Source organism: Eubalaena glacialis, chromosome 2 (assembly GCF_028564815.1).
Source record: "Eubalaena glacialis isolate mEubGla1 chromosome 2, mEubGla1.1.hap2.+ XY, whole genome shotgun sequence".
In the NCBI taxonomy this organism is placed as follows: Eukaryota; Metazoa; Chordata; class Mammalia; order Artiodactyla; family Balaenidae; genus Eubalaena; species Eubalaena glacialis.
The window spans coordinates 127,466,325-127,479,540 of NC_083717.1; the positions used below are offsets into that span (position 1 = coordinate 127,466,325).

Here is a 13,216-nt window from a genome sequence, read left to right on the forward strand (position 1 = left end):
AGCTGGGAGGTCTCTTGTGGACCAGTGTCCTGAAGTTGGCTCTCCCACCTCAGAGGCACAGCCCTGATGCCTGGCTGGAGCACCAAGAGCTTTTCATCAACACGGCTCAGAACAAAAGGGAGAAAAAATAGAAAGAAAGAAAGAAAGAGAATAAAATAAAATAAAGTAAAGTAAAATAAAATAAAGTTATTAAAATAAAGAGTAAAAAATAATTATTACGAAAAAAAATTTTTTAATTAAAAAAATTTAAAAAAAAACAAAAAAACGGACGACAGAACCCTAGGACAAATGGTGAAAGCAAAGCTATACAGACAAAATCACACACAGAAGCATACACATACACACTCACAAAAAGAGAAAAAGGGGAAAAAATAATATATCTTTGCTCCCAAAGTCCACCTCCTCAATTTGGGATGATTCGTTGTCTATTCAGGTATTCCACAGATGCAGGGTACATCACGTTGATTGTGGAGATTTAATCCTCTGCTCCTGAGGCTGCTGGGAGAGATTTCCCTTTCTCTTCTTTGTTCACACAGCTCCCGGGGTTCAGCTTTGGATTTGGCCCCACCTCTGCGTGTAGGTCGCCTGAGGGCATCTGTTCTTCGCTCAGACAGGACGGGGTTAAAGGAGCAGCTGATTCAGGGGCTCTGGCTCACTCAGGCCGGGGGAAGGTAGGGGTACGGATGTGGGGCGAGCCTGCGGCGGCAGAGGCTGGCAGGACGTTGCACCAGCCTGAGGTGCGCTGTGCATTCTCCCGGGGAAGTTGTCCCTGGATCACGGGACCCTGGCAGTGGCGGGCTGCAGAGGCTCCTGGGAGGGGAGGTGTGGACAGTGACCTGGGCTGGCACACAGGCTTCTTGGTGGCGGCAGCAGCAGCCTTAGCGTCTCATGCCCGTCTCTGGGGTCTGCGCTGATAGCCGCGGCTCGCGCCCGTCTCTGGAGCTCGTTTAGGCGGCGCTCTGAATCCCCTCTCCTCGCGCACCAGGAAACAAAGAGGCAAGGAAAAGTTTCTTCCCTCTTCGGCCGTTCCAGACCTTTTCCTGGACTCCCTCCTGGCTAGCCGTGGCGCACCAGCCCCCTTCAGGCTGTGTTCACGCAGCCAACCGCAGTCCTCTCCCTGGGATCTGACCTCCGAAGCTGGAGCCTCAGCTCCCAGCCCCACCTCACCCCGGTGGGTGAGCAGACAAGCCTCTCGGGCTGGTGAGTGCTGGTCGGCACCGATTCTCTGTGCGGGAACCTCTCCGCTTTGCCCTCTGCACCCCTGTTGCTGCGCTCTCCTCTGTGGCTCCAAAGCTTCCCCCCTCCACCACCCGCAGTCTCTGCCCGCGAAGGGCCTTCCTAGTATGTGGAAACCTTTCCTCCCCAACAGCTCCCTCCCACTGGTGCAGGTTCCATCCCTATTCTTTGTCTCTGGTTTTTCTTTTTTCTTTTGCCCTACCCAGGTACATGGGGAGTTTCTTGCCTTTTGGGAGGTCTGAGGTCTTCTGCCAGCGTTCAGTAGGTGTTTTATAGGAGCAGTTCCACCTATAGATGTATTTCTGATGTATCTGTGCATAGGAAGGTGATCTCCGTGTCTTACTCTTCCGCCATCTTGAAGCTGCCCCCAGGATTGCAGTTTTAAAATAGGGAAGACCTCACTGAAAAAGAGACATTTGAGGAAAGATCTAATGGAGAGAAGGTAGTGAATTATATAGCTATTTGGGAGAATAGCATTCCAGGCAGAAGGATGCCTGATATGTTTAAAAGATGGCAAGGCAGCCAAAGTGGCCAGAGCAAGTAAGGCAGGGAAAAGTAGCAGGAGATGAAGTTAAATAGAATATGGGATGCAATGTAGCATAGGACATTAAAGGCCAATGTAAGGATATTGATTTTTAATTTGAGGGAAGCAGAGAACCTCACATAGTTTTGAGTAAAGGAATGACATGTGATACACATTTTAAGAGTATCATCCTAGCTACTATATTGAAAAAGACTCTTTGGGGGCATGGGAAGAGTCAAGGAGACCAGTTAGGAGTTGCAGTTATCTTAGCAAGAGATGTTGGTGTTTTACACCGAGATGGAAATGGTGAGGGTTGTAATAATCTATTGAAGGTAGAGTATAGGATTGACCGATGAATTGGATGTGAGATATAAGAGAGAGGAGGCAAAGATGACTCCAAAGTTTTGGCCTTTGCAAATGGACAGATGTTCTTTATTGAGATGGGAAAGACGTGGGAGAAGCAGTTTTCGGGGGAAGATCAGAGGTTGAGTTTTGGACATGTTAAATGTGAGATGCCCATTAAGATATTCAAGTGTAGATATCATTAGATAGTTAGATATATGAGCCTGGAGTTAAGGTGAAACATCTAGTCTAGAGAAATAAATTTAGAAGTAGTTCATATATAGATGGCATTTAAAGCCAAGAGGTAAGATGAGATCACCAAGGGAGTGAGTATAGATAGAAGAGAGAAGAGGTCTGAGAACTGATCTCTGAGGCATTTCACCATTTAGATATTGGCGTGGTGAGTAGGAATGAACAATATAATATAGGAAGTAGCAGCCAGTGAGGTATGAGAACTAGGTCTGTGTTGTTTTGGAAGCCAGTGAATTAAATGTTTCAAACAGGAGGCAGAAATTAACTTGTACAAATGCTGAGGACTAAGAAGTCACCATGGCATGTGGCAGTGTCAGGGTTATTAGTGAATTTGGTAAGAGTGGCTTCTGATCACTCTGATACCAAAACCAGACAAAGATGTCACAAAGAAAGAAAACTACAGGCCAATATCACTAATGAACATAGATGCCAAAATCCTCAACAAAATACTAGCAAACAGAATCCAACAGCACATTAAAAGGATCATACACTATGATCAAGTGGGGTTTATCCCAGGAATGCAAGGATTCTTCAATATACGCAAATCAATCAATGTGATACACCATATTAACAAATTGAAGGAGAAAAACTATATGATCATCTCAATCGATGCAGAGAAAGCTTTTGACAAAATTCAACACCTATTTATGATAAAAACCCTCCAGAAAGTAGGCATAGAGGGAACTTTCCTCAACATAATAAAGGCCATATATGACAAACCCACAGCCAACATCGTCCTCAATGGTGAAAAATTGAAACCATTTCCACTAAGATCAGGAACAAGACAAGGTTGCCCACTCTCACCACTATTATTCAACATAGTTTTGGAAGTTTTAGCCACAGCAATCAGAGAAGAAAAAGAAATAAAAGGAATCCAAATTGGAAAAGAAGAAGTAAAGCTGTCACTGTTTGCAGTTGACATGATACTATACATAGAGAATCCTAAAGATGCTACCAGAAAACTACTAGAGCTAATCAATGAATTTGGTAAGGTAGCAGGATACAAAATTAATGCACAGAAATCTCTTGCATTCCTATACACTAATGATGAAAAATCGGAAAGTGAAATTAAGAAAACACTCCCATTAACATTGCAACAAAAAGAATAAAATATCTAGGAATAAACCTACCTAAGGAGACAAAAGACCTTTATGCAGAAAATTATAAGACACTGATGAAAGAAATTAAAGATGATACAAATAGATGGAGAGATATACCATGTTCTTGGATTGGAAGAATCAACATTGTGAAAATGACTCTACTCCCCAAATAAATCTACAGATTCAATGCAATCCCTATCAAACTACCAATGGCATTTTTCACAGAACTAGAACAAAAAATTTCACAATTTGTATGGAAACACAAAAGACTCTGAATAGCCAAAGCAACCTTGAGAAAGAAAAATGGAGCTGGAGGAATCAGGCTCCCTGACTTCAGACTATATTACAAAGCTACAGTAATCAAGACAGTATGGTACTGGCACAAAAACAGAAATATAGATCAATGGAACAGGATAGAAAGCACAGAGATAAGCCCACGCACATATGGTCACCTTATCTTTGATAAAGGAGGCAAGCATATACAGTGGAGAAAAGACAGCCTCTTCAATAAGTGGTGCTGGGAAAACTGGACAGCTACATGTAAAAGTATGAAATTAGAACACTCCCTAACACCATACACAAAAATAAACTCAAAATGGATTAAAGACCTAAATGTAAGGCCAGACACTATCAAACTCTTAGAGGAAAACATAGGCAGAACACTGTATGACATAAATCACAGCAAGATCCTTTTTGACCCAGCTCCTAGAGAAGTGGAGATAAAAACAAAAATAAACAAATGAGACCTAATGAAACTTAAAAGCTTTTGCACAGCAAAGGAAACCATAAACAAGACAAAAAGACAACCCTCAGAATGGGAGAAAATATTTGCAAATGAAGCAACTGACAAAGGATTAATCTCCAAGATTTACAAGCAACTCATGCAGCTCAATATCAAAAAACCAAACAACCCAATCCAAAAATGGGCAGAAGAGCTAAATAGACATTTCTCCAAAGAAGATATACAGATTGTCAGCAAACACATGAAAGAATGCCCAACATCATTAATCATTAGAGAAATGCAAATCAAAACTACAATGAGATATTATCTCACACCAGTCAGAATGGCCATCATCAAAAAATCTACAAACAATAAATGCTGGAGAGGGTATGGAGAAAAGGGAACCCTTTTGCACTGTTGCTGGGAATATAAATTGATACAGCCACTATGGAGAACAGTATGGAGGTTCCTTAAAAAACTAAAAATAGAACTACCATACGACCCAGTAATCCCACTACTGGGCATATACCCTGAGAAAACCATAATTCAGAAAGAGTCATGTACCAAAATGTTCATTGCAGCTCTATTTACAATAGCCAGGACATGGAAGCAACCTAAGTGTCCATCAACAGATGAATGGATAAATAAGATGTGCCACATATATACAATGGAATATTACTCAGCCATAAAAAGGAACGAAACTGAGTTATTTGTAGTGAGGTGGATGGACCTAGAGACTGTCATACAGAGTGAAATAAGTCAGAAAGAGAAAAACAAATACCATATACTAGCACATATATATGGAATCTAAAAAAAAAAAAAAAGATTGTCAGAAGAACCTAGGGGCAAGACGGGAATAAAGATGCAGACCTACTAGAGAATGGACTTGAGGATACGGGGAAGGGGAAGGGTAAGCTGGGACAAAGTGAGAGAGTGGCATGGACATATATACACTACCAAACGTAAAATAGATAGCTAGTGGGAAGCAGCCGCATAGCACAGGGAGATCAGCTCGGTGCTTTGTGACCACCTAGAGGGGTGGGATGGGGAGGGTGGGAGGGAGGGAGATGCAAGAGGGAAGAGATATGGGGACATATGTATATGTATAACTGATTCACTTTGTTATAAAGCAGAAACTGACACACCATTGTAAAGCAATTGTACTCTAATAAAGATGTTAAAAAAAAAAAAAAGAGTGGCTTCTGTAGTGTAGGGGTTAAACACTGAAGTAGGTATAAGAGAGATTGGGAGAAGAGGCATAGGTGAGAGAATATAGACAAACCTTGAAAGAGTTTTGCTGTATAGGAGAGCTGAGAAAAGGGGTGACTGCTGGAAGGGGACGTGAAGTCAAAAAAAGATTTTTAAATGAGAGAAAGTACAGCATGTTTGTGTATTCCCTATTGGGGAATGATCGAAAGAGAAGAGTTGGTTGTGGAGATAAGAGTGTCCTGCAGGTCTGTATGAGGCATTAGTGACCAGGATGACTACAGACCAGGATTTCTCAACCTTGGCATTATTGACATTTTGGGCCTGATAATTCTTTGCTGTAGGGGGCTGTCCTGTGTATTGTAGGATGTTTAGCAGCATCCCTGACCTCTACCCTCTAGATACCAGTAGCAATCCTTAGTTCTGGACAACCAAAATGTCTTCATTGTCAAATATTCCCATGGGGTGGAGAGGGGCAAAATTGTCGCTGATTAAGAATTACGGTTATAGGCTGATGATGGGAGTTTCAAAGCTGGAGTTGTTTTAGGGAAGAGGACAAGTGAAGAGTCTGGGAGTAACAAGGAAGACACCTAGCCCAATCCTGGGTCCAGTGGTTTGAGATGTGTGACAAGTAAAAAAAAAAAATGGTTGTGGTCTGAGAAGGCTACAGGGGATAGCCAGTTGGTGTTCAACTAGAGCAAGAAAGTGTTCAGTGGAAGTTGAGAGTAGATGTTCAGAATAGGAGATTTTGCTGATGACTGAGTATGAGTTCCAGAGGGTAGACAGAATGGTTTCAGGAATCCAGTAAGAATGAGAGATGGAATCTGAAAAGGGGTGGCATGATGAGATAGTTTTGATAGTCTCAAATTAGATTTGGTTGGTGGGGCCCTGCCTGTTGGGTGGGAGCAAGGATCTTAGAGCATACAGATCAGGGGTCACCTCTTCATTCCTGCCAGTGGTGTGTGGAGGCCATATAGCACATCAAGATACTGGGATCCTTTCTAATTCCTAAACTTGAAGAGTTCCTGGGGGAAATTAAGGTAAATGATGCTTTGAGTGCAGGCGATAAGATGTGTGTACAGGTAATTGCAATGTAAAGGAATATGCTGAGTCCCCATTGTCAGAAGAGAAATTGGGAAACATAAGTTATGGCAGACATTCCCCAAAACTAGACAAGGCTAATACTGATTTTGAGGGTTTTACTGTTGCAGAGTGAAATGAGAATAATAAGGAATATGAAATGAGTTTTTACAACTGACCTTGCATCCTTGTGAGATATACTAATTTTTATTTTCTACTATTTGAAGTTAAAATATTATTTTAAAAATACAAGACGGTAAAAGTATATGGTAGGGGTTTGGGGGGCTTTGTTCTAATCTTCTTCACTTCACAGAATAAAAAGTTGGAAACCATGTGTTTCCAAGGAATTCAATTCAACAAATATTTATTAAGCGCCTCCTCTGTACCAGACACTGCTGGTCACTGGGCTACAAGGTAAACAAAGGAGACATGATCCCTGCTTGCGTGGAGGTTACAATAGTGGATTCCTGTGGACATTTGGGTTATTGTTGTTTTTATTTTTTGTTATAAATAATAGAGCAATGCACATCTCTAGTTAACTTTCTTTCTTAGGCGAGGTTCTCAGATTCCATATTACCCTTTAAGCCGTCTTTTCTCAGTAACAGTATTATTAGAATATTTAGGTCTTGTGAAAATAGTCTCTGAGAAAATTGGATATAACAACCTATACAACTTACAATGAGTTAATCCTGTTCATTAATTTTAATACACTTTCTAGATGTGAAAAAACTACAACTGAGATATCATAACCAATTGTAAGCAAGCCATTATTTGTTGATTGTTAAAACTGCAGCTTTTGAGTTTTCTTCCGAGCTTTCAAACTTCTTAATAGTTATACCCTCCACCTCCACAAGATGGAGTAAAAGTTGTAGATGGGAGTTTCAAGTTTAACTTGAAATTGGAGCTTGCTTTTTATATTAAATATCTTTGCCTGAAAATCCAGAACATTGATAATATTTATATATCAGGCCCTGGAAACTGCTGTGAAAATTCACACAGCCTCTCTGTGTGTCAGAAAGGTGATTGTTGTCCTTTAACATGGGAGATACACTCTTCTGATGAAAAACTTTGCAGTGTCCTTTTCCTTTTCTCAGGATATAAGAAGCAAAATTAGTAATTAGAAAGTCATGATTCCTTTTTGTCGTGTCTTTGTTGCAGGGGCTGTGGATCTGATTGTTCAACTGCAATGAGTAGTTTTAGGCAAAGGGTGGACATTATTTCATTGCCGTGTCTTGTCCTTTAGTTGGCCTTTGTTTTTTTGAATCTTAGGTGCCCTTGTTTGTGCCTTTGGCCCTCTGCTACTGACCCTCATTATTTAAAATATTAAATCAGAATTTGTACTAATTACATAAGGACTTTAGTAAAGTTTATTTTGTTCTTGCCACTCAAGAAGAGAAAAGGAAGTCATTTCCAAGTTAATATATACTTTTAAAAGGTTATTAGAAAAACATTTTAGAGGCACTCATTTTCTTAAAGATATATGACATTCTGCATTTGGTTGATTGTATCTTTGTGGGGTACAATTTGACATTATTTCTCTTTTTTCTAGTATTTCCTGTAAACTGATAGATCTAGAGACTTAATTAGATTTGGCGCAATTCCTTGCCAAAATAAAAGTTACTTTTACTTTGCTTGGCTTTTTTTCTCATGTGAATATAAATCTTAGCTCTGCATAAATAGGTGTTAACCTATATTACCCAAATGTAACTTTGTTAATATTAGCTGTGTCTGCCTCTCCTGGTCTGCTGTAACTCATGAAAGGAAAACAAGACCGCTGAAGACTTACCCATGTTTTCCCAGTGGGATTTACTTATATCTGGTGATTTGGCACACCCTTATCTGGTTTTCTAAGTCAGGAAAGTGTGAATATCAGTGGGAATTGTTAGGGAATTAGGGAAAACTAATTCTGTTGTCTTCTATATCCATGTCTTCAGTTCCTTTAACATGATTGAGTACAGCACAGAATGTTCTGATTTCCCAATTTTCAAGACTGAAATTACTTTTCCTTATTTGCCTGGCTATTAGTGTAAACAATAGGAATGTTTCTTGCCGCTATTATGTTATTTCTCAAAACTCTTAACATCTTTGATTCCTTTATCATTTTGTGTTTTGAGTATTCCATCAATACTTTAGTAATAATATGCTGTCCTATTTTTAGAGCAGTAATTTTGCTAACAAGTTACTTGTGTTTTGAATGAGCTGTGTGTCATCACCACGGAAATAGTACTTCACTAGAAATTCTAGTTAATAAAGCTTAACTATTTAAAAATGTTTCTTTTCTTCAGTATCTTTGTTTTGTTAGATAACTTTTAAAAACAAAAGTTCTTCTCAGATGTAGCTGTTAACACCTGTTTATTGTACTTTCTTCCTATATGGATGATTTGCTGTGCCAAGGTGAGGTTAAGGTATGGGATGGGAAAAGGGATTAAATAGGGTTATATTATGTTATGTTTATCCTATGATAATATAAGGAGCCTATAGGAAAGACATAATACTAACAGGTTGAAATACAATATAGTATACTCTTCTTTGTCAAGAGGCTTGTTACTCTACTGGCAGTTAGACATCTATATATTTTGCACTCTTTTTTTTTATGTCATAGGGGAAAATGACAAGGAAGTAAGCTATTGTAAAGGATTTATTTGAGAAAGTTACAGGGTATGGTCTAAGGATCCAATCTCAGTATTAATGACCTTTTCCTGTCAAGAGGAAATTAAATTATATTCAGTACATTTAATTTGCTAAGACCTAGAAGTTTAATCATTAAGAACTTATATCTTAGAACGAAGATGATTGTATCACAGTCATGCTAGATAATTTCTCCATATAATTTCTTTTGCTCATCATTCATTTGCTTGTTGATATCCATATTTTATCTCTAGCTCACTATTCTTCAGAGTAGAGTTGAACCATAAAATACTGCTATTACATAAAGGAACCCACAAGTCTAATGCAAGAAGGAGGGAGAAAGAATAGAAAAGATAGCTCACTTTTGTTTTGTTTTTTTGTATGTTTGTTTTTTGAGAAAGGGCAAAAAAATCAAGCCTCACATGAGTAAAATTATGTCTACGCAGAAAAGCTTAGCAACTATTAGTATGACTGGCTCTTAGCATTTATGTGAAAGGGAGTGCTATTATTATTGTAACTTCTGTTGTAATTTTTTTTTTTAATGCAATCCATCAAGTAACAGGTCAGACTGTTAAGACTCTCTAAGAGTTTAAAAATTACATTTAAGGTTATGTTTGTTACTGGAAACAATTAAGCATCAAGAGATGTGGTCAAATAAATGTAGCCAAATATTTGTCTACTATGTAGACATGATAAAAATGAGGTAGATGTGCGTATTCAAATACAGGAAGAGCTCAAAATATTGATACATTATTAAATGAGAAAAGTAAAGTACAAAGTATGTATAATGTAATCGCATTCTTTAAAATTTAAAGGATATGTTTGCTGACATATACAAAAATATTTTTCTAGAAGGATACACAAGAACCTTAACACAGTTTTATGTGTTTTTTGAAATTGTAATCATATGCATCTACTACTAAATTAAAATACATAAACAATTAAAGGTACCTTTATGTAACAAAACATTGGATGGAGGTCTTTTAATTTCAGATCTGTATTTTGTCCTTGGAAATAGTAGAAAAGGCAGTAAGAATCTGTGTTATTTTTCTTATTGTAGGCAATGTTCTTAAATTCAGAAAACTGTTACTTAAAACAGAATTACTTTTTCCTAGGATTTCCACTTGAACAGAGTTAATTTGGAAGAGTCTTCAGGAGTGGAGAATTCCCCAGCTGGTGCTAGACCAAAGAGAAAAAACAAGAAGTCTTATGATTTAACTCCAGCTGATAAATTTTGGCAGAAACATAAAGGAAGGTAAATAAGAAAAACAATAAGTAAAAGATTCACCCCCTAAAAAGATATGCAGATGTCATATGACTTAATGGGTTTATAAAAAAAAAAATCAAAACAGGTCACAGTGGTTCATCTACACCATGAATAAGAACTATAATTAAATAGTCTATGGAGCTCTGTCTTATTGCTTAATTTCCTAGTTCTTATGTTGTTTTTGTTAGTTGTATTGTTAGTGTTTTGCCACTTCCCTTTTCAATAAGTTCACACCATATGATTTTATAGATTTTACAGATAGTCTTTCTGAATTTCATTTCTATCCCCATTGACCCTCTGCAGCACCATTTCTACCTTTCATTAAAATCGGTTTTTGTGATAGGGAAACATCAAGGTGTGATTTTCCTTTTTTGTTCCATGTTTGCCTTCATACAAACCCAATTTTAGATATCTGTGGAGAAAATACCTAAGCCTGAAAACAAGATTTATTCAAAGTACATTAGAAATAATAGGTGAAAAAATTGTAACAATTTGCCATGTGATTTATTATAGGTAGATATGCAGATCCCATGTGTTGCTATGACCCCTTAAAGTTGAGGTACTTCATGAGCTCAGTAACTGCTATAAAAGTTGTCTAGTGGTCATTATGGCTAGAGGAATCATTCTAAAAAACAAACAAAAAAATCATTCCTCTGAGAGAAAAAGAATGTTGCTCATCAACAATTATGGAAATACAATGTTATTTATTATAATCTGGATTATTTCAACTGTTACTGTATCTATCTATCTGTCTACATATATATATATATGTATATCTCCTTGATATGGCTGTTCTTTTTGGTCTCATTTATGTTTAAAGAGAAATAGGATATAGACTTGGTTCAATACAATTGGTTTTTTTGTACGTTTTATCTTTTTTTTATTTATAACTTTTTTTTTAAACACTGGAAAATCACATTGCTATAACAAAGAATTTTAGTTTCTCTGCAATGAAAAGTCACTATCTTTCTCTCTGACTAATGCAATTTTGGGTACTGTTATGATTTATTTTAAATTATTTTCTTCTCTTTGGAATCCTATATATAGTCTACATTTCCTTTTAGAATGGTAAAGTATAAGAATTTACATTATTTATAGAGGATGCAGGATATTTTAAAGTTAATTTTAAAGTTCACATTCCCTAATAGAAAAACAAAAGCTTAAGAAAACAATTTCTTTATTCATATATGGAAATTTTGAATATTTTCTTTAGACCATATGTTTAGGAACAACTTAAGAGGTCAGTTGAATAGTAAGAACTTTAATTTTTTGTTTGTCAGGTAGGAATAGCCCTCACTCTGAATGTCATGCTACAATAGCAATGTGGGCACAGATGCTGGGAGACAGCATAGAGTTAAACAAGCTACTTAAATCTCTCTGAGCTTCATTTTCCTCATCAGTAAAATGTGGGATGATTCTTCTACCTATTGTCCTATTTCAGAAGGTTGTTGTGAAGATTGACATAATATAAAGAAGTAACTTGCCCCAAATCATCCAGCTTTCATTGGTAAAACCAGGTATAAAAACCAGTTCTGGCAGATTCTAAAGTCCCTGGTCTTAGCTGTCAGTAGTGTATATGTACCTCACCAAGACTGTGGTCAGAATTAAATGAGACAATAGAGACAGATTCTTAGGATAGTGTTTGTCATACAGTCAACACTCAATAAATACAAGCAGTTATTATCGTCTGTTAGCCCTGAGACCTAAAGACACTAGAGATTTTAAGGATCATTTAGTTTAACCAGCACATTTTACCTGCTCACTGCTGTTTTCTGACAACATAGACTCTGCTGGACCTCCGTTAGGGCCTGCAGTTGTCATGTAAAACTGGACTCTGTTTCGCACAATCCTTTCAGGAGCTTTTGTCATTTCTGTGCTGATCATTAGTGAAGTGTTATCAAGTGTCAGCGTGGAGGAAGGGGGACGTGACCATTTCTTTCTTAAAGGAGAAAAAGCTTCTGGCCTCCCCTAAGGCTGTAGATGAAAAATACGCATGTTATAGCACAGGGAGATCAGCTCGGTACTTTATGACCACCTAGAGGGGTGGGATAGGGAGGGTGGGAGGGAGATGCAAGAGGGAAGGGATATGGGGATATATGGATACATATAGCTGATTCACTTTGTTATGCAGCAGAAACTAACACAACATTGTAAAGCAATTATACTCCAATAAAGATGTTAAAAAAAAAAAAAATACTCATGTTAGGAACCATTTCATGGTCAGCATACATTCATCTAGATATAGTCAAGATTGATGCTGCATGACACTTTTTCTACCTGAGCTGCTCAGTGATTGCAGATCAGTTGTCTCTGAAGTCTGGAAATCGCTGCTAAACTGCACTTACTGGGAAGATATCAGGGACTGGACCAACAAAACTGTGGCCTAATGTATAGCTGATTCACTTTGCTGTATAGCAGAAACTAACACAACATTGTTAAGCAACTATACTCCAGTAAAAATTAATAAAAACAAAACAAACAAAAACTGGGCCCACGTTCTATTTTTACCAGTGGTGTTCTAGATATTGAATTTACAGAATTAAAAGATTTTTTTTCACAGTTACAGTTTTTTTCACAGCATGTAATATTTTTTAGTACATCTTTGTAGTTACATGGACCCTTTGACACTATATGTTAATTTGGCTGGTAATATTTAATTGATGTTTGATATACTGTGGTTTCTCTTCCTTTGTTTTTCAGTCACTTAAATATCTTTTTATTTTTTCTAATAGTGTATAGGTGAAGAGAAAATTGATACAGTTAATGAAAAGAATAGAAATAAAATTTAAATTTGTTTATATATATAAGTATTATGATATGCATTTTAAAGAAATAGTATTTACAATGTAAATAGATATCAC

The 13,216-nt window shown here is 37.4% G+C and overlaps 1 protein-coding gene across 2 annotated transcripts in view; it reads left to right on the forward strand.

Moving 5' to 3' along the window:
- SCFD1 (sec1 family domain containing 1) overlaps window positions 1–13,216 on the forward strand; it is a 137,516-nt gene that overhangs the window by 49,445 nt on the left and 74,855 nt on the right. For both annotated transcript variants that reach the window (XM_061182420.1, XM_061182421.1), the window contains exon 11: window positions 10,204–10,343. In XM_061182420.1, coding sequence (XP_061038403.1) covers window positions 10,204–10,343 — 140 coding nt within the window. The remainder of the gene's footprint in view (window positions 1–10,203; window positions 10,344–13,216) is intronic.